This window comes from Rattus norvegicus, chromosome 3 (genome assembly GCF_036323735.1).
Source record: "Rattus norvegicus strain BN/NHsdMcwi chromosome 3, GRCr8, whole genome shotgun sequence".
Classification (NCBI taxonomy): domain Eukaryota; kingdom Metazoa; phylum Chordata; class Mammalia; order Rodentia; family Muridae; genus Rattus; species Rattus norvegicus.
In genome coordinates this window covers 127,414,031-127,436,392 of record NC_086021.1, presented here as the reverse complement: position 1 = coordinate 127,436,392, position 22,362 = coordinate 127,414,031, and the positions used below count along the sequence as shown (strand labels likewise).

Genomic DNA, 22,362 nt, shown 5'->3' with positions numbered 1-22,362 from the left:
GTAAGCAGCAAGGCCTATTCTAGTAAGCAGCAACAGACATCTATCCTGTCTCCTTGTAAAACCAAGTGCTGTGTTCCTGGTGTGCCCAGTAGGGGGCATCTGAAGATAGGAATATTTTAGGATGGTGGTTTTCAAAATGTGTCCTTAACTACCGGACACTGTTCGAAGCTCTGGGGGAGAGGAGGCAAAGATGACTTCAGCATGTAAAGCATTTGACACAACCCTCATGACCTGACTGATATCTCCATGTCCCCTCCCCAACATAAATAAATGACTTAATATTTTTTGTTTTGGTTTTACTTTTAAGAGCTATCTAGGGAAGCCCAGGCTATAGAACCAAACAGCTCTGCGGTAGGAGCCCAGCCATGCACACTTTGAAAAGACCTCCCAGGGAGTCTGATCTCACTAAAGCCTAAGAACAGCCATTTGGACCCAGCAGAAACCCAGGTATCAATCCATGAAGCCAAAGTGACAGCACCCTAGCTGAACAGGTGACTGTGGCTTTGGTTGAGGGTAGGGTGCCCATAAGCCACAGTATTGCCATCCTGTTCTTCACTTACCTCTCCAGTGACCAAGTACTTGCCATCAGGGCTAAAGGCAAGGGCAGTAATGGTTTTCCTACAAGAGACAGGGCAGGTTTGGTTGGACCTAGTAGACTGTGTTTTCTTCCCCATTTCCCTTCCTCCAGCCTTCCTGCATATTTTCCAAAGGCAAGACCAACAAACTCAAGAGTATATGTGCAATTTGCTATCTGGCCTCAGGGCCAAACCAGGTCCCAAACCCCCAGGGCCTCAGGCCCCTGGCCGCAGTCACCTCACAGCCCTTGAGGCCAGGCCCACACACCTGGAACTGTTGAGGATGTGGTGCTGTTTGTGCTTCCGGGGATTGAAGAGGACGACCACACACCTGAGGAGATGAGTGAGATGTCAGGCTGAGCTTCTAACCAGAGCTTCCTCAAGAGCCCACTGAGACTTCTGGCCACCCAACAGAGGGAACAGACCAATCTAGCTCCAAGTCTCCACCCAAAAGGGCCCATTAGCAGATTCTCATAGTAAAAAGGCTCTCCATGGAAGTCCATTCACCAGGACCCTGGCTATCAGGCCCACTTTTGATCATATGACAGCAAAGACAGAGGCTTTCCATAGCCTTTAAACATAACCCAAGGAATGAATACAAGGTGGAAGAATTAATGTGATTTGATCAGCTCAGGCCTCAGCTTGCAGCCAGTTCTCAGGCTTGGAGCCATATGTCTTAATCATTGTTATGGATGGTACTAGTCCACCTACTGAATAAGAAAGAACATGTGGGCTGAGCTAGGTGCTGGGACTGCAAGGAGGCCTAACAAGGGGCTGGAGGCGGAGGGAACAGAGATGGCTTGAGAGGACCTTGGCAATGCCTTGAGAAGGCGACAGAGTTTCCAACTGAGACAAAGGACACCTAGCTTCAGGGCCTAAGCAGGGCCTCTGACCACTAGAACAAGACAAGCAAAGGTTTGCCTCAGTTTACAAAAAAGGGTTGAGACAACTTTTCCTCGAATGGGACAAGGCTTCCAGATGGGACCGAATCCAGACAGACTGCCCAAAGCACCTCTGGGAGGGAAGCTCAACGGTGGGAATCAGCAGCAATAAGCTAGAGGTCAAGGGCCAGACTGTGTTCTCAGCCGGCTCCTTGGTTATGAGCAGGCGCTAGGCCTGTTGTCCAGCTGTCTAACCTCTTACCATTGGAACAGCAGACAAGAGCAAGCCTGGAGGCAGCCATACCATAGGGTAGAAGAAGAAAGAACACAAACTGTGGTGGAAAACTAGGTAGAGGCGCACACTGGTACTAAGTACTTAGCATCTCAGGCTCGGTAAACTAACCTAATACACAGAGCCCACATATTCTCCAGGGACACTAGACCTCTGATGGGACCGAACATAGCCAGGACTTCCAGCTGACCAGCAGACTAGAAGTATTGGGACTCATCACCACTAACTGCCCTACCAGCTGCTCCTCAATGGTTTTCTTACTCTTACTCCTGTCCCCCCCATTCCTTCCCGATCCCTTTGCCCTATTCCTTTCTCTTTTCACTTTGTACCTCAAGTTCTAATCTCCCGAGTCTCCCTTTAAAATGCCATGGTCAGGAGGGTCTTAAATACATCCAAAGCCATGTTTAGGCCACACCTGTCATACCAGCCTGAAGAATCAAACTTGATTCTTCAGATGTGCAATGTTCAATATACTGAGTTCAAAGCTAGACTGGACTACTAAGTAAAATCCTGCCCTAAAAACACAAAACATGACAGAACCAAGGGCTCTGGTAACTTTGTATACTGTCACTTCTGAACAGGTATATGAAGGTATACATCTGCACTATTCACTATGTGCAGAATAATATCCTTTAGGGCTGTCATCATCTACTTAGAACCCATGGAGACTTCTGTGGCTACTGTTTTCTGAACCTTCCTGCTCTGTACTGACCTGTGAAGAGCCCTCTACAGGCTCAGCTCCAGCAAAGGTGGCTCGTCTGACAAGTCACAGCCACAGCTTTCTGACTAGAAATGGATGAACAAGGGCAAGGGGCTTCCACTCTCTCCACAGACTTCCTCTAACTGCAGTGGTGACACAATGACCAGCTATGGTCCAAATGCAGAACAATTTGATGTTGAGGTCTCTGCCTGTGAGTGTTCCCTGAAGCCTGTCACCCTAAAACAGCATGGTGGCCTTTAACCTGATGTGGTGGCAAACACATATAATCCCAGCACTTGGGAGGTGGAGGCAGGAGGGTCAGGAGTTCAGTCATCTTCAGGATCAAACATAACAGGTTTGAGATCATCCTAGGCTGTATACGATCCTATTTAAAACAAAGCAACAAAACCTTTCGAGTCTTTGTGGAATACAATTTCTTCTGTTTCCTCCATCTCCTAAATTCAAGTTCACACAACACTATGTGTCTGTGTGTGTGTGTGTGTGTGTGTGTGTGTGTGTGTGTGTGTGTTGTATGTGTGGTGTGAGTGTAAGTGTATATGTGTGGTGTGAGTGTAAGTGTATATGTGTGTGTGAGTGTAAGTGTATATGTGTGTGTGAGTGTAAGTGTATATGTGTGTGTGAGTGTAAATGCATATCTGTGTATGTGTGTGTGAGTGTAAGTGCATCTGTGTGTGTGTGTGTGTGTGTGTGTGTGTGTGTATACACGATGCAGGCAGAGAGATGACTGGCTACAGGTAGATGAGCAGACCCTACTCCACACTCTTTCCCTTTTCCTCCCCTTGTCTTGTAATAATATAGGACATTTTCTGGCATGGCAGGGATGGAAACACACAGAGTAAGGTCTATAAACTTTTTACCCAGATTTATTCAGACTGGAAACTAACCCTTCAGAGAGAAAAAGCACATGTGTATTTCCTATGGAAGCGATATGCCCACGTCCTTCCAGTACTAAGAGGGCCTACTCTCAAAGAGCCTCAAAGAGCCTTATGTCTTCTTTTTGGTCTTCTTAGTGAACTTACAGCAGGTGACGTAATCAGCTAGGGAGAGGAGGGTGGAACACTGTTGGCATCAGTCATTGGCCCTTCACTTCCAATGTCCTTGCCCAGCAGGGAAAGCCCTTGAAGCGATATCCACTGAAATCATCAACATAAAGACTACTGGGTTGGGCTGGCCCAACAGGCTGACTCTTGTAACTTGGAACTTGAGGGCACAGAGAGATTGCTCATCTTTACAGAGAGCAGGTAAGGCCTCTGTCCCTTAGGGCCTTAGTTTAGGAGAGTCATGCTGTGGAACATCAGTGCCAGGAAGGGCCAAGCCTTCAGCATTCCTGTCCCTGCACAGGTCCAGGCTTGCTCCATTCTCACAGAAGCCATCTTCTACCACTCTCCATCCTCCAGAGTCAAAACCAAAGGAAAATCAGGACAAGCCATGAGTAGAGCAGCACAGACATGAGCTCAACCAGAACAATGTGTCTTCAAATTTCCTTCAGGCTAAGTGAAATCAGAAGGGCCACAGGGAGGCACAGTGAACATCCTCCATGACTCAATGCCAGCCTCTAGTCCTTTACTAACTGTCGCTTCTCACATTCTTTTTTTTTTTTTTTTTTTTTTTTTGGTTCTTTTTTTCCCCCGGAGCTGGGGACTGAACCCAGGGCCTTGCGCTTCCTAGGTAAGCGCTCTACCACTGAGCTAAATCCCCAGCCCCCTCTTCTCACATTCTTTATTGCACTTTACCACCTCACTGACTCCTCGTCCACAGCATGTAGCAACTCGTCATCTTCTACATAGTACACTTTGTGAGGAGCGCTAGCTCAGCAGAGATCCCATCTGTGTGCTGTTTACTGTCAAGTCCCCATCCCCAGGAAGACTGGCACTCAGGATTTTTAGAAGGTACAAATAAAGCTTTAAGTCATTAATAATTCAGGCATGGTGACACATGCCTATCATCTCAGCACTCAGAACGTGGAGGGAGGAGGATCAGAAGTCTAGTGAGTTTAAGGCCAGTGTGGAATACATGAGAGCCTGAGGAAGGGAGGAAGGAAGGAGGGAGGGAGGGAGGGAGGGAAGCACAAACTTTAAATCACTAACAGTGAGACCTCCAAACTCAGCTGAAAACCTGTAAGATCTATGACCTAAAGCTGCAGGGCTCCACAGTTCCCCCAGGTTACAGCCATAACTTACTCACGGATGCCCGAGGGCAGCGGAGTGGTATAGAGATGGAGACCACTGTGGTCTGGTGGAGCCGTCTGCTAATACACTGTATGTCCTTGAACTTATTTCTTTACTTTCTAAACCTCGGTCTCCTCATCTGCAAAGCAGAAGGAGCATCTGCCTCACAGAACCCTGTGCACACACCAACAGCATGGTGTACACTGCAGTCTTTACTGTCACCTTCCCAGGCTTTCCTAGAACCATACTAACATACCTCTTGGTATGCCTATGAGTTTCCAAAGTGGTCTAACTGAGGAGGGCAGGCTTGCCCTAGGCGTAGGTGGCACAAAGCCACCCACAAGCTGAGGTCCTGAGTTGAATAAAAAGGAGAAAGGAAACTGAGCATGAGTTTATCTCTGATTCAATGTGCACAGCTGCCTCACCACTGCTGCGTGACTTCCCAGCCAGGAGGGCTTCAGCTTCAACTGTGGCCCAAAATCAGACTCCTTCTTTATCTGCTTTTACCAGGGATTCTGTCACAGCAACAAGAGGAGGAGCTGCTGCAGTCACTGTTCTATGGTGGTGAGGAGACACCATGACCAAGGCAACACTTATCAAAGAAAGCATGTCACCGGGGCTGGTGTACAGTTCAGAGAGTTAGTCCACCATCATCATGGCAGGGAGGTACTGGACAAGTAGCTGAGAGCTACATCCTGATCCACAGGCAGTGACTGGACCTCAAAGCCCATCTGAAATGATAAACCTCCTCCAAAAGGCCACACCTCCTAGTCATTTCAAGCAGTTCCACTTCCTGGTGACTAAGCACTCAAATAGACGAGGCTATGGAAGCCATTCTTAGTCAAAGCACCACAGCAGCTAATAAAGAAAACTGGGATAAGGGGTTGTTACGATGAAACTTGAATGGCTCCTAAGGTCTTTGGAACCGGGCTGCCTGAGGACTGCAGAGCAGTGTATAGAGCTGTAGGCTAGAGAAGCACTGGTTTGCTGTAAGCAGAGCTTTTTTTTTTTTTTGGTTCTTTTTTTCGGAGCTGGGGACCGAACCCAGGGCCTTGCGCTTCCTAGGTAAGCGCTCTACCACTGAGCTAAATCCCCAGCCCCGTAAGCAGAGCTTATTAAACCAGTCTGGTGGGAGTCTGTAAGATCAAAATGCGGAGAGAAATATGGTGGTCATGGCCTGGCTCATGAGGTATCAAAGGGAATAAGGGCTGTCTCAGAAACTGGGCTACACTGTTTGTGCTACATTTTGGCAAAGAATCTAGCTTTACTTGGCTCAGATCCTGAGAACCTGAGTGCACCTGATTTCAAAAGTAACGGACTAGTTTGTCTTGCAGAAGAATTTCAAGACATGCTAATGTTCAGGCTGTATCATGCTCACTGCTCTGATCCAGATCTGCAGTGAGAGAGAAAAGCAAGTAAGGCAGAAAGGTATGAAAATGCAGTTTGGCAAAAAAAAAAAAAAAAAAAAAAAGAAAAAAAAAAAGAAAAAAAAAGGAACTTAAGAGAGTTTAAGCTGTAGATGCAGAGAAAGCAGCTGAGCTGAAATGGTTACAGAATGTCCTGCATTCTGCTAGCGTGTGGAACACTAGGGAAAGACCTTACCCACTAAAGGACCAGTAACAGTGCAAATAATGGCCACCCAGAAAAACATTTCCCAGGATGACCCTCAAAGGCACACAGAGGATGCTGCAGCTGTGGTGGGAGGCCTGGGCAAGCTACATCTCACACTAGTAGAGAACCTGGCAGCATGGTTCCTCTGGTCTTGGGTTTGCAGGCATGAACAAAAGATGCGAAGGTGAGTGGGTTATGGAGGCTATCACCAAGGCAAGCAATGTGTGGCAGTGCTAGGATCCCAAAAAGAGACCACTGGGTGACACTGGTGAATGAAGCCTAAATTCAATGAACAGCCTAGAATATTGGTGATGCCAAGGCTAAGTGAAGCAGCAAACATGGAGTAAAGGTGGTCCAACAGAGTCCATGTGCACGGCAGGCAGCAGAGCCCATGAGGCCAAGCTGCCCAAGTGACCCCATCAGGAGGCCCACGTGCTGAGGCCTACAGTGTTTGGTGTTTGCACTCCTGGGCTTGAGTCTATACTTTCTCTGCTGCCATTCTTCCATTTTGCAATAGGAATATTTGTTCTGCGAACCTTTTATATTGGAACTATGAAAACTGCTTTATTTTAAAGGGGCTCATAGTTAAGAGATTGCCTTGAGTCTAACAATGGACTTTGGATTTCTGAAGAGTATTAAGACTGTTAAGGACTTTGGATGCCTGGAGGTACATTAAACGTATTTTTGAAGTCTGAGATGAAAATGAGATTTGAGGTGTCATGGTGGAATGTTGTCATTTAAATGATGTGTTTGAGTGATAAGATAATAAGAGGTAGAACTGTGATGGTTTATCTTGTCAACTTGACAGGTTTAGAATCACCATGGTAACAGGCAATGAATGCCCTTTAGAGTGACTGTGAGGATGTTTCCAGAAAGGTTTAATTAAAGAGATGAAGCTTACCCTGAATGTGAATGGCACTATCTCATGAGCTTGAGCCCTAGACTAAAGGGGAAAACAAGACACTCCCAGCATCCATCTCTCTCTCTCTCTGTAACACACAATGTGTCCTGACACCTCATCCCTCTGCTACCACAGTCTCCTTTCTGTTTTGCTGTACTCTCAAATATGAGCCAAAACAAAACCTGATATTGTTTTGCCAGGTATTTTATTTTAACAATAAATAACAAAAGTAACTAATACTTGGCAATCTTCTGGAAAGGTAACAAGGAAAGGGCTACCAGGAGGTTAGCTTTTGTGACAGGAAGCTCCTGTGTATAGCATCCCACACAACACTTTCTACAAACCAATGAGTTCTAGTGTCATCCAGAAGTTGAATTATAAACTATGCTGCCATTTTGCTTCCAAAACAGGAATCTTGTGGCTTTAACTATTCCAGGAGAGAGAGAGAGAGAGAGAGAGAGAGAGAGAGAGAGAGAGAGAGAGAGAGAGAGAGAGGCAGGCTAATGCGTTATCTGGATTCCTGGTTGTTGTCCTCTTGAGATACCTAGAATGCAATGCTTTCCAATTAACCCTCTTTGGTCAGGCCATGTGACCCAGTAATGTCTGTTTATAGGATGTTACAACCCCCTCCTCAAACACATGAGAAAACATCTTTTGAAACATGAAAAAAGGCTAAATGTTAACTCCATGGCAAGCATGGCCAGTGGACAGAGCTATCTCCCCAGCAACCCCACAGATATTTCTTCCCCAACAAGAGGCAAATACTTATAAGCAGCAAGATTTAAAGACTAGGTCATAACAACATTTTCTGAGCTCCCGGCTTCTCACTCATTCTCCATTAGCCACTAGCCGACTGGCTCCTCTAATGAAACACCTCCTCTCTTCCTTAGAGGCTCTGCACTTGACGCATCCTCTATGAGGAATCAAAGCTCACACACTGCTATCTTCTGTCATGCTGGTCAGTTCAGGTGCCCCCTACTGAGCCCTGACCATACCATTAATTTTTTTCATTTTACACATGTGAATATTTGCTTGCAATGGATGCACGCGCCTACTTGGAATCTGCAGAAGCCAGAAAAAGGCACTGGATTCCCTGGAACTGGAAGTACAGACAGTTGTGAGCTACAATGCGGGTGCTAGTAACAAAACCCAGGTCCTTTATAAGAGCAGCAAGTGCTGTTAACCACTGAGCATCTCTCCAGCCCCCCAAGCACCCAATGTAACACTAGCATCCACCTTAGCTCCGTTACACATGCGCCGTCTCTTCCATCGCCCTGACTGATCAGAGCACCTACCATCTCTGCTCCTCCCATGCTCACTAGTTTGCATGCTTGTCTGCTCACCCCTCTTGCTCCCAAACTCCACAGTACCAGTGGCCTGCCTCTCCTGTTTACTGCTGTAGCCCTGGTGTCTAAGCAGAGCAGGTTGTTTAATAAACTGTTGACCAAGTGAACAAGTCAGTCAGTTAGCAAACTGTTACAGGACGGACTAAGAACCCTGACTTGAAGTTAGAAATATACAACAGGGGTAAGTCAGAGGATACTGGTGAGTACGCGTCCCCGCATATGATTCCATCAGGTAATAAGTTCAAAGATCTGCTTCTCAGGCCCACCAAGTCTCTCCACTGACAAACATTGCATGCAGCTCAGTGTCTAAAAGATTTAGGACGAGTATGGTCTTTCAATGCAGCTTTACAGTTTAGGAGAAAATTCTGTGGCTTCCCACCTGTCTGTTTGATAATGCTGAGATCTCAGCTTAAATTCCAATACGGGCGCACTCAGAAAAGGAGTTTCCCTCTTTTCTCCAAGAAAAAAAAAGACACTTCCTCTTACTGCTATAAAGGTCCAGTCCCCTGGCACTTCCTACCTACCCCAGTGGTTGAAAAGCAGCTCTGTTCAGAGCTCTCACCAAGTAATGCTGGCAGTGCATGCAGGGTTGAGGTGTGGGAGGGCAAGACCGACCAGCCCAAGGAGACAAAGGAACTATGAAGCCAGCTACGGGAGGAAAAGGCCAGCTCAACAAAGAGGGTTCAACCCAACTAGGTCCCTCAAAGAGAGTGTGCGAGGACTGCATTGGCATTCTGAGGGGGGAGGTGAGATGGGTAATATTGTCAATTAGACAAGATAGGATCACAATCTAATCATAATCTATAATGTATAGGAGACAAGATCTATAATCGTGTAGGAGACAGAACTCTACGAATGTCTGTGAAGGAGTTTATAAACTGGGGTAGTTGATATTGTAAGACATGCGCTAATTGTGGGCTGTACCATTCTATTGGCTGGGGACCAGATAAACAGAAAGGAGAAAGCAAGCTGAGCCCCAGTCCCCACCTCTCTGCCTCCCAGCCATGGGTGCCATGGGACTGGCAGCCTCATGCCTGTGCTGCCATGCTTTAAGGAGTGGCAGGGGTGTTTTGGCTTATAGTTCAAGGGTATCCTTAAGCCATTCTTGTGACGTATTTTGTCACAGCAAGGAGAAAGTAACTAATACAGGAAGCTTTAAGTAAGACAGGTGAGGGGCCAGCTTCCTGTGGGACAACAAAAGCTAAGGAAAAGCTCTGGAGAAGAGAAACAGGAGCCACTAAAACTGATGGGTCTTGGCCCAGAGACCATGTTCACTCAGATCCCATCCACCTCTGCCTGCCTGACACATGTGCTGACCCCCCACCCCCACCCCTTCACTGTGCTGTTTCATTTCCTCTCAGAAAAATTTGTTTTGGTTTGATAGCTGCTACTAGGCCTCTGGGAGGATTCTGAGTTTTGTTTCTCTTCTTGTTTCTAGGATACCTGAGCTGGCTCCTACATGAGAGCAGCAGGAACATTGGTATGTGGGGGCTGAGGGTGGTGCTAGGCAAAGGAGGGAGGAGAAAAGCCTGCTTGGGCTCACACAGACTTTTGTGAACCCCATGCACCCTAGGAGTACAACAGAGAAAAGTCATTTGCAAAGACAGAAACCAAAATCCTAAGAAAGCCACAGCTCAGGGAACAGCTTTCGAGTATGGTCCAGGGCTACCAAAGCGAAGAGTACTCAGGAAATCTCCTAGGTCAGGAGGATTTGCAGGCAGCACACTGGGCTGCAAATACCTGAAAAGACAAGCACCCACTAAAGGCTCTGGCCTGGCACAGACTTTTGTGAAAGGAGAGAACGGGTCAGAGTTCACACTTCCCAAGTCCTTGACAAGGGGCTCAGCATACCGGAAGCGTGCCCAAGCTTTTTCCGTACAGCCTCTATCTAGCCCCAGCCCTACTTCCATCAAGAAGGGACTTGGCTTTCTCAGGCAGGAGCAGGTACAGAATAAGTGGAATTCCCTTGAGGTAGGTAGCACTCAGTTATTTAGCAGGGCAGGCCTTTTATCAAGTTGCTTCTGGAGGGGAAAAGGCAGCCTGTCCTGTCTTTGCCAGGCTAAGCCATAGCAGCAACCCTGACTATGGACACTAAACACCATCAGATCCCCACACACACACCAAAACACCAGAGACACCCTACTCAGAACCCAGGGGCTGAAGTCTTCCTGGCATAGACTAATCTGGCCATAAACTATCCTCAAGTGTCAGGTAGATAGAAAAATAGAAAGATCAGAAAAACTTAAATGGCCACTCCATGCCATTTAAGAGTCAAGCCAAGCATAGTGGTGCAGGCCTTTAAATCCCAGCACTTGGGAGACGGAGGCAGCTGGATCTCTGTGAGGTCAACGCCAGCCTGGTTTATAGAGCAAGTTCCAGGACAGCCAGGGCCATTAACAGAGACAGAGATAACCTGACTCAAAAAGCCAAAAAAAAAAAGCCAGAGCTCTGTAGTCAGGCTACTCGGACTTGGGCTCCAATAAAGACAATGGCAATGTGATCCTGAGCAAACCGCCTCACCTTCAATCTCACTTTTCCTCCCTAAACTGTGGAGTCATAACAGTACCGACCCCAAACTCCTAAGTTCAAGTGCTATCCTGCTACAACCTCTCAAGCACTTAGAGCTACAAAGCATTGCGCATGACTGACTATATGGAGATTCTCAAGTAGGCTGTGGTGATGGCTGCAGACGCTAGAGTTACTAAAGTTCATGAGATAGGTATTAATTTTGCTCGGAATCAAGAATGGCTTTGAGAATAGGCAAGCACTCTGCCAGTGAGCACTACTGAAGCCCTGAGGTAGGGATTTTAAATATTTGGTGCCATATCACAATGAAGCCATATCACAATGAAAATTAGAAGGTAGTTATTAAAGATGGTGCTGGGGGGTGGGCCAGCAGTGCAGTGGGTGATGGATCTGTCCACATATCAGAAGATGGTGCTGGGGCTGGAAAGATGGTTCAGCAGTTAGGTGTACTGGCTGCTCTTCCAAAGGACTAGGATTTGATTCCCAACACCTATAAGGCAGCTCATAACCATCCATGGGCATGAGACTAACACATGGTCCAGAGTGTAGGCAGAACACTAATACACATAAAATTTAAAAGAACAGTTTTTAAAAAGACTGGGAATCCTGTACAGAAAAAAATACAAATTTGTATGTATGTATGAGTAGGCATGACCAAATATTAATAAAGAATTTGCATCTTCTCCACAGAAATGGCTAAAACACTGACCTAGAGTCTCTCTTAAGAGATTTCAGAAGCCTCCTGTCCACCTCAATTGGTCTACATTGATCATAATTCACACTATTCTCCCCAAGGCTCAGGGTGAGAGCCAGAGGCCTTAACTTTCATCAATGAAACTTTCTGGAAATGGCATGACAGTTGTACTTAAGAACACACTGCAGTTGTGACTGCATTCATAGGATCTCAAGTCAGTCAAAATGCTAACATGGGTGGGCTGGGGAGGGGGTAGAAGTGGTGAGGTGAGCAAAAGTCTCACATCCCACCAAGGAGCTGTTGGCACCTGATAGCACATCCAAGGATAATCCTCACACCCAAGAATAGTTGGGCAACACAAATTTGACTTGATGGGTCTTTAAACAGAGAGAGGGGGAGAGGGGAAGGGGAGAGAGAGAATGTTAAATGGTAGGAAGGTGGTGTGGACGTGGGAATAGTAGGGGAAGGGAGTAGATATGACCAAAATATATTATATGAGATTCCCAAAGAATAAAATGTTAAAAAAAAAAAAAGCTTTCATGTAGCAAGATCTCCTGAAAGGCACTTACCCAGCTGGGTAGGCAACTAAGCCAGACCGGGGATCACAAGCAAGTCCTCTGCCTCCAGATACAGTTACTCCCAGTACCTTCTCCAAGGTCACCTGTTAGAGCAAGACAGAGAGTGACTCCTTACAGACCACAGAGTTACAGTTGGGTTAAAGGGAGGTGCTAAAGGCTCCTAGACTCATCCCCTGCAGCACTAGTGTCCTACAACCTTTTTCAGTCTGACTTCTTCAGACTTTGTTCTGACCAAAAGCCTCTTGACCACATGAGAAAACGCCAGTGGTGAGTGCCACCTGCATTTATTAACACGTTCCCCCTGCTGTGACCAAGGGAAAGAAAACAGTTAAAGTACAGATTTATAACCAAAGAGGAACAAGAATTCTTCCACTGCAAGAAGGCACTAATTGTAGGCTAGAGGCTGGGATCTGGGGGTCTATGAGATTGACAAGAGGTCACTGGCCTTCAAGCTGTCAAAGGCCACTGTGGTCTCTCTACCGAGAGCCAGAAGGAGGTCAGGTATCAATTAGGTAACTCGGACATCCTTGATCTTCGTGTCCCATCGAAGGGCTCCACCCCCCCACCCCCCCACCCCCACTCCTGCCACTTAAACACTCTAGGAGCCTAGGAGGCCTAAGAAAGGCTTACTGCTGTGTTTTGCAAATCACAGATGCTCACAGTACTCTGATTATTGTTATTAAGCCACAACTCCCACAGAGATGAAAGGGAAGCCGCTGTAAATGCCTGGAGAGTCTGAGAAGACGTGACACATGAGACATTCACCACCTTCATCCACAGTGTTGCTGTCCCTCATTGTCTAGGGGCCACAACCCCCCCACTAGACTAACTTCAAATTAATTGACTAGTCTTTCTGTGGATGAGGTCATGTGAGGTCCACACTGCCCTATAACCTCATACTTGTCACTCCATGGCACTCATGTCACAGGTTTTCTGGTCACTCCAGTTCTAGTTCCCTCCAGGGCTGTCTGTACTTCCTGGATGAGCCTTTCCTCAGGGATGTCCTTGTTCTTCCTTGATTGAGGGCAAGGAGCCCACATAGACAGAGCGTACTCACCTATGAAAACTCTGACCTAGAGAGTCTTACAGGGTCAAGGAGTGGTGTAAACCACATACAGGGCCAGAAAGAGTCTACTGTGACAGGCCAGTGTCTAGAGTGGGGAGCCCACAATCAACAGTGAGAGTTTTGGGTGTGTCTTCTCTTACTGCCTTCAAACAGGGAAGAGTTGAAAGTGCTCCAGAGATCCTGTTTAGGTCCTCTGACTACACACATATGTACACACACACACACTCACACACACACACACACACACACACACACACGCACGCACGCACGCACGCACGCACGCACGCACGCACACACACACAACTAAATATAACAGTATGAACAGCAAAAATCGAAACCTCAAAGGCCATTGAATTAGGTGGCAAAGTAATGCTTCTTAGGGATATGGACTAGGAACTGATCCAAGAGGTGCTTATGCACTGGTGGTTTGGTTACGGTGCATCAGCCTAAGCTCACACTGCTCACTTATCCACTGCCCAGCTTCGGCACTAAACCTAATGTTAGCCTGCCTGTGCTAGACATTCTGGACAGCGAGTCTGAATTTCTGCCTTGTCCCATTATTTTTCTCAGTCTAACATCTCATTGGCTCACAGGAATGAGAGAGAGAGAGAGAGAGAGAGAGAGAGAGAGAGAGAGTGAGTCTGAAGCTACTAACTATGTCCCAAGTGGAATGCAGGCCATCAAACCAAGTACAGTGAAGTACAGACCTCTAGTTCTCTTCCCACCAATATAATTTGAAGCAAATCCTTTAGATTCAAATGTGTACAATCCCTTACCACCCTATCGGTCAGTGCTGGTTCCAAAGACCAAGTCTGTTGGTCTTCAGCTGCCCTCCCCATCCCCACCATAGGAATGTGGGTAGGTGTTCTGTGGGTAGAGAATCCAGCTCTATAGAGAAGCTTGAAACTAGTTTGCAATTTTCAACAAGACAAAGCAGAAAGATTCAGTTTGGTTTATGCACACCCTAAAGAATAGTTTTCATAGTAAAAAAGAAACATTTTTTTACTATGATTTAGTCATAGTAAGAAACATGCTTTGTATTGTGACCCAGTGTGTACATACAAGTATGTGTAAGTGGGATTTTCATAAACATTATGTAATTACAATATACGCTTTAATATACTCTGGTATATTCCTTTCACTTCTAGCCATGTCCACTCTATCCCTCATGACCGACAAATGTGCTGGGAGATTAAGCATGGGAAACCACTATACACTTCTTCCTGCCAGGCTGAGGCCCAGGCCCAACCACAGCAATCTTTAGGTTTTGTCACTTTCCTCTCAGGGCTCGGTGCAGAGAAACATTCTTCCTGGTTAGGAAAATCCCACAAGCGGAGTTTGCATGGGCTAAAAATCTTGGCTTATTTTCAAAGGATTTACGGGTTTTTTCTTCTTCTGGCTTTCTAAAGTCGTCATCCAAGGGAGGGGGAGCAGTTTCCTTTGGCTCTCTGAAGAGGAGGAGCAAAGGAAAACATTCAGGGGCATCGGCATCAGCTGGTTTTTATTTTATGTTCTTAACTCAAACCAGCTTCCTGTTTGCAGGGAGGTTTGGGCTGAGCTCTACTTTCAAAGGGTCTGAGAGCCCCAAGCTCTTCTGAAGTCTGCTACAACCAGGCTCGTTCTGCAACACTCCAACACAAAGGACTTGGCAAAATCATTGTCCCACTGACAATGCTTTCCTGCGCTCTCTTTAAAAGGTAGCAGAGGTTCTCTCTGCTCTACAAAGTGAACGCTAAACACACCGAGTGCCATCAGTTGTGAGCAGGAGTGAACTTGCCCCAGCTCATCAACACTGATAAACGCACGGCTTTCCCACAGCCAGGAAGACACTGGAGCCTTGACTCAGCAGTGGGAGCACCCTAACATGGCGATCGGTCCAGGGGTCTCCCCAGTCTCAGGGACCCTGCAATACTTACTAGTGCACCAGTAAGCTCTAGTGCCTACAGTCTTTCAACTGGAATATGACTGTAACTTCCAAATGCTCTCCCAGCTTTACACCTGCCTGCTACAGTCTTCTCAACATGGCAGGCCACAATGATTCCTGTACACGTAAATCCTTCCGGTGGCTCCCATCGCCCTTAAAGTTCAAATTCAAGCATTTGACTTAAACTTGGAAAGGCCTAAATCACCCAGCCTCTGGCCATTTCTCTGAGATCATCTCCTATATTCTCATTGCTGCCTCTACCCAGGCACCTCCACCTTTACCTCAGCCTCCACAGGCACCTTAAGCAGACGATAGTGTCCCCCTTTGCATCTGTTATTCCTTGGATTTAACAGTTCTTCCCTTAGCTATCCTCACTGTGACTTTAGTTTGGCCTTTGCTCAGAGGCTGTCTACTTGGAAAGGCCATTCAGGCCTCTCTGGGTCACTCTGGCCTTTACTCAGCTAGACTATCTTCACAGAATGCAGGGAGGGGGAGCAGTTACCAACAACCCAGGCTGGTGAGGAGACTCAGTGGGTAAACAATGAGCTGCTAAGCCTAAGAACTTGACTTTAATCCCTGGGACCCATGTGGTTGAAGGTGAAAACAGTCCAGCAAGTTGTACTCTGTTGCCATGTATGTGTGAACTTCATACATGAGGGCAAAATATCTGTATAGACAAAAATTTATATATAATATACATTATATATTTAAATATTTTTTAAATATATATACTTAAATATTACACACACACACACACACACACACACACACACACACACACACAAGAACAGGGCACCCCCTTAGATGCTGCCATGATCTACATATACATCACCATGCAGTGTAAAGCTGGAAGGGCAGCCATGTTAAGAGGCTGAGCCAGCTCTTGCTTTGGCAGCTGGAGAATGTTGAAATGGAGGAGAGCCTTTCCCAGCCTGAAACTGGTGTCATCTTTCCACTGAAGCAATGCTCCTGGAGGGCAGAGTTCTAGGGTAGCTCTGAGAGAAAGCTGACACACCCACCACTCCCAGTGTGAAAGAGACAGGGAAATATCATATCCTCCAGAGGATGTTAATGGGTGTTTTCAAAAGTCTGAAAGCTGGCCCTGGAGAGATGGCTCAGCAGTTAAGAGCACAGGATATTCTTCCAGAGGACCAGGTTAAACTTCTAGAAACCACACGGAGGCTCATGACTGTCTTTAAGTCCACTTCCAGGCCTCTTCTGACCTCCAAGGGTAGGTCACACAAATTGTATAAAGACATACATGTATGCAAAAATACAAATGAAATAAATATAAATCACTTTTGAATTTTAATTTTTTAAAAATAACCTGTGTACGGGTGTGTTTGCATGAGTGTAGGGATGTGCAGGTGCATGTGCCTGTGAGGCAGGGATGTGTGTGAGTAAAGGTGCCTGAAAAGTCAGAGATGTCAGATGTCCCTAGAGCTGGAGTTACAGGTGGCTGTGAGCCTCCTGACATGGCGGCTGGAAATAAACTTGGGTTCTCTGGAAGAGATCAGTATGTGCTCTCCTGCGGAGCCATCTGCTCTAGCCACAGATTACTTATTATTTATTTTTAATAAAGCCACTAGGATGCTAAGGGAGTCCCGCCCACACTCCTCAAAACCATCAGGAATGATCTACTACAAAGTAATCCAGTGTGTGACAAAGGTCACAAAAAGAACAAAGTCCCCAAGAAGAAGATAGTGACATCTGGAAAGGTTCAGGGAAAGGAAACAAGGAAGCTTTCATGGAAGGTGACCCAGCCTAATGGTGCAAAGTGGGGACACAGTGTTTCCTGGCTGTCTTCTTGGCATTTAGAGATGAAGTTTCTATCAAAACTTTGAGACTAGGCATTGTGGCATAGACAGGACTTATTTAATTACATTTATCTATCTTGTGTGCACCTATGTACCATGGTGCACATACATCTTCAAAGAATAACTTGGGGGGCTTTGTACTTTCCTTCCACCATGTGGGTCCCCAGGTCAATCCTGGGTCATCAGGCTTAGCAGCAAGTGTCTTTACCTGCTGATCCATCTTGCTGGCCTCCTCACAGGATCTTGACAGGTGAAAACACAAAAGGATGACAGAGCAGATAAAATTGCATTCCAGAAAATTCTAAGTCTAGAGAGGTAGAACACAAGGGGACGAAGAAGAATTGCTTGTCTGAGGTAGGCCCTGGCTAGCCAGATACTTGCTGCATAAGCACAGGCTGGCCTCAAACTCATGGCAATCCTCCTGCCTCTATTCCTTGCTCAAGAAAGACCTTGAGTGTCAAATTATAATCTTTAGGTTCTGGAGGCCTTGAGGGGAACCCAAGCAAAGCTACATTCGGTGAGATGAACTGAACACAAAGGCACCCAGGAGACAGTTACGAAGCTAGGAGAGCAGCTAAGTTGAGAGGTAACAAGAACTAAACAAGCAGGCCGACAGTTGCAACAGAACAGAAATAATACAGACCAAAGTCACAAAGCAAATGAAGCTGGCAATAAATGGGCACTATAGGCTGGGGAGGGCAATAAAACACAATTCCAACCCTCAGAAATAGCAAGTAAAGCACTGCTACGGCCAAAGCAGGGCCTGGGTCAACAGTGGGCAGGGCGCTGTTCTCTCAAGGTGCTGGGGTGTTTAGGGGAACTCACAGAGCAATCCACTCAGCGGCATAAACAGGATGAAAGCTTGGAGAGGGTAGGGCTAGAAATTGGCATTGAGAAGTGCTCCCAACAAGGCAGGAGGAGACAGAAGACAGGAGGGAGAGACTAAGCACAGCTTTGGAGAAAGCCTATTTTATACTGTGGAGGAGATGAGGTACCCAGCAGGAGAGAGGAGGAGCACCAGTCAACATGAGCACTAAAAGGAGGCAGGAATAGCACTCTTCAGATCTCACCAGTTCCAAGAAGGCCCAGACTGTTCGACTACACAGCCTGGGAACTGTAAGGAGGCCTTAGCTCTTCCTAGTCAGCCTCTTGCACCCCCAGCTTGTTCACAAAGGAGGCTTCCTTGCCTGGATCAGGTGTAAACTTTAGTAAAGGTTTTGTCTTTCTTTCTTACTGTGAGGGATCACCACACCAGGAATCTGCCTATACTATAAAGGGACTGCTCCCTCAAGATGGGGCACTAGAAACCAGAATCACTTTGAAAAAGCCAGGATCATCTAGATTTGGCTGACCTCAAACTGGTGAGAATCCCAATAACTGGGAGGAAAACGATCTGCTTCTGTTGCCATCTGGCTGCCTCCAGCTTCCTCTTCCCCACTCTTTTCCCAGTTTCTCAATCCCACTCAATACAAATTATGAACCCCAGGGGCGTAAGTCACTCCGGACAAACGTGGCCTGTTGTTTCCATAAACAGACATGCCAGAGACCCTGTTATGCTCCCTCCCTTCCTACACGTTAAGAAAAACTGTTTACAGTCCCCTGTTTGTTCTCTACACTATAATCTCACAAAGCACATTTTCCACCCAGTTCTAAAAACTGCCACTTATGCAAAAGCCACAGAGGAGCACACAGCCAGCAGGCTTTCCACAGAAACCTAGGCAGCTGCACAGAGACCCAGTGACTGGACCTGGGAGACAGAAGGACTCAGAGATTCAGAGTCCAAAGTGTCATCTGGTCAGAGGTGAGTAGAGCAAAAAGGATCCTTTCAGGAGAGGCAAACAGACCTGACTCTCAACCCTGCCTGGCCTTTACCTGCTGTGGCTAATTTAAAGCTGTACTATCTTTCACAAAGACTACCAGAAACCAATGTCCCCAATAGGGCAGAAATCCAAGCTTTTCTGCTCAACGATTCAGAATTAATGGGAGCTGAGTGCAGTCTCCTGTGCTGGGATTAAAATAGCCTCAGCTTCTAAGGAAGGTCAATCTGCTACTGCTTGGAAGAAGTAATCTTAGAGATCCTCTAGCCACAAGTCCTTGGAGACTAGCAAACTAGAATAATGGTTGCCCAATTTTGGCCTAGTAATAGAATTATTTCAAGACACCCCACAACCCCCAGATAGCAGTACCACCCATAGCCTACACCCTTTCCCCCTATCCTGCAAAACTATGTGAGTGTGTGCATCTGTGTGTGTGTGTGTGTTGTGTGTGTGTGTGTGTGCACATCCCTGTGTATATGTGCACACATATGTAGCATCTTCTATAGCGTTTCCCCTCACTTTTTGACACACTCTATCACCTAGGCTGGAGCTTGCTAGTTCAGCTGACCTGACTGGCCAGTGAGCTCCAGGGAACCAGGAGTACAGGATATGCCAATGTCACCTTCTCAAGCAGATGCTGAGATCAAACTCAGATCCTCATGCTTGTGTGGCAAGCATTTTACCAATTGACACATCTCCCAGACACCACCACTTTTTTTTTGAGATAGATCTCTCTAAATTCTTGGCCTTAAACACTCTTCCTACCTCAGCCTCCACATAGGCTGGGACTACAGGTAGACAAACCAACAGCTGGCTCTGCATGTTTCTGAATAAAAACACAAGAAAGGGTTATTAATCTGCATGCTAAAAGCTCTCCAGCTTCACATCTAAAGTCCCTGCTACCTCTGGGCTGACAGAAATGCTCGAAGCCAGGACTTGTAGGTCAGCCTGAACAACACAGATGGTCCCAGTGTCCAAAAGGAAAAGAAAAAGAAAGGCTTTTCTTCCCAGTGACCCTAAGAATCAGATTTTGAACTAGAATGCTTTAAGACAAGCTCTCTCTTTGTAGCCTTGGCTATCCTGGAACTCCCTATGTAGACCAGGCTATCCTCAAATTCAGAGAGATCCACCTGCCTCTCCCTAGCCAAGTGACAGGATTAAAAGTGTGTACCACTATACCTGGCTTGAACTATATTTAAAGCATTTTGCAATTTTCCCCAAATCTTAACCCCTGCTGGAACCAAAAGGGAAAACTAGTACTTCAAGTCTTATGATAACACTTGAGGGGACAAAAGGGTCTGTGTAGACCAACCAGAGTTACCACTCACTGAACAAATAACCTGTCAGGATCTGCTCAAGCACGTCACATTGAGTATCTAAGGCAATACTCTTGACAACTTTGAGGGACTAGCATTATACCCATTTCACAGATAAAGAATCAGTCAGGTAAACCAGGAGGGATGCTCAGGCTGTCTGGTAGCAAAAACCAGGGTGCCCTGAGGAAGAGGTTTGGGTTTTCCAACACTGACAGAATGCTGCCATTACTACAAGAACACATTAGGAAATCACCTCACCTCTGGGTGCACATCAGGGACAGGCCTGAAAACCAAAGAAGCAGAGGGCACCAGGGCACAGTAACAGGCATGCTCCTGTGGTCCTAGCGACTTGGAAAGTGAAGGAGCCCAAGCGTTCAAGCCCAGGCTGGGGCTTTGGGGAATGATGGAGGCTGAACATGGTAACACACATTTATAATTCTAGCATTCTAAAGACTGAGACCAGGAGGACCATTATAAGTTTGAAGGTAGCCTGGGCTACATAATAAGTAGTGAGTTCCAGGCCAACCCATCTCAAAACACAGCAAAATCACTAGAAAAGAGATGACAAAAGTTATCAGGGGAAGATAGGGGTACAATACATGCCTTTCATACTAGCTTTATGGTTTTATTTAGTTTTTAAAGATTTGTTTATTTTGTATGTGGGGATGGGAGGGGAGCAAGCGAGCATGCCTGCAGAGTCCTCTGGAACTGGAGTTAAAGGCAGTTATGAACTGTTTGACATGGGTGCTGGGAGCCGAATCAGATCTTCTGCAAGAACAGTATGCCCCCTAAACACTCAGCCATCTCTCTAGCTAATGGTTTTGTTTTGTTTTGTTTTGTTTTGTTTTTTTAATGTCACGACTTGGACAGAGTATGGTGGTGCATGCTTTTAACCCCAGCATTTAGGAGGCAGAGGCAGATGGATCTCTGAGTTTGAAGCCTGCCTGGTCTGCATAGTGAGTTTCAGAACAGTCAGGGCAATGTAGAGAGACTTTGTCTCAAAAAAACCCAAAAAAGTTACAACTTATCATTAGTTGAAACAAGTCTATAAAAATGGGTTCTTGTCTCTCCTCACTAGATGGCTGTAAAAAAAAAAAAAAGAAAAGAAAAAAAAGAAGAGGGATGGAGCTTTTCCTAATGCTGGACTATCACACGTGGTCAGAACCCAGCCATGTCTGGGCTATGCTGCATGCAGCCTACGGTCAATATGGAGAGCTAATACGTATTTCCAAGGGAGCTGGCACTGCAGTGTTAGAAAAGAGTCTGGTTTTCTGCGCAGATGAAGGAAGAAGCAAGAAAGCATCAGATCAAGAAGAATGAAGGAACTCTGCTGAAGAGTCAGCTACAGTACAGTCACCAGCACGTGCCCACATCTGGTGAGCTTAGTAAAGCAGCCTTAATAGCCCAGTTTCTCAGCAGAGGAAGCCTTCTGACCCTCCCTTACTTTTCCATGGTTACCAGAAAAGCAAAGATATGAAACAGTTCAATTCAGACCTGATGGGGGAGGGAATTTTCCCCTCTAATATCTGACTTCTCTATACTAAGAGCAGAATCTCAAAGCTTTACAAACTGAATGATGTCTGGTCCTCAAAAGAGCTTAATTAAAGTTAGATGTGGCAGCGTACACCTGTAACTCCAGAGAGTCAGAGGCAAGAGAACTAGGAACTCAGCTATATAGTAAGTTTGAGGTCTCATATAGTCTTAAACTATATGAGACCCTGTCCCAAAACAGCAACAAAAGGGGGGCATTTACCAATCTATACACCTGAGTGTTTCCCTGATCTCCTGGTTTCCGATCATGTCAGCAGGGAGAATGCTCACCATTTCCTTGCCTTGCTGACCTGGGTAAAGTGAACGTGTGACTGATGATAGGTGTTCACCACTCTCCTGATGGGGCAAGGGTGCTCACAGCAAGCCATCCAGTAGACTTTCCCCTCTCCTGGTTCAAAACCTCCTCGTTACAAACTAAGTAAATGTTTGCACCGTGCATCACCAGCCCGATTCAAATCTGATTTCCTACATGCACATCTGTCACTCTGGATTCTTCTTTACTCCCAAAAAGCTGCCTGGGGCTTTCGCTTTACTTCTTCCCCCGCCTCAGACTGACGCCCTCGCCTTCCTGCAGATCA

The 22,362-nt window shown here is 46.4% G+C and overlaps 1 protein-coding gene across 2 annotated transcripts in view; it reads right to left on the bottom strand.

Annotated features, from left to right (window-relative positions):
• The window catches only part of Mapkbp1 (mitogen activated protein kinase binding protein 1), a 50,541-nt gene that overhangs the window by 15,760 nt on the left and 12,419 nt on the right, over positions 1–22,362 (bottom strand). For both annotated transcript variants that reach the window (NM_001108589.1, XM_006234781.5), the window contains exons 2-4: positions 12,285–12,376; positions 844–906; positions 561–618 (exon numbers count right to left, since the gene is read on the bottom strand). In NM_001108589.1, the coding sequence (NP_001102059.1) occupies positions 561–618; positions 844–906; positions 12,285–12,376 (213 nt within the window). The remainder of the gene's footprint in view (positions 1–560; positions 619–843; positions 907–12,284; positions 12,377–22,362) is intronic.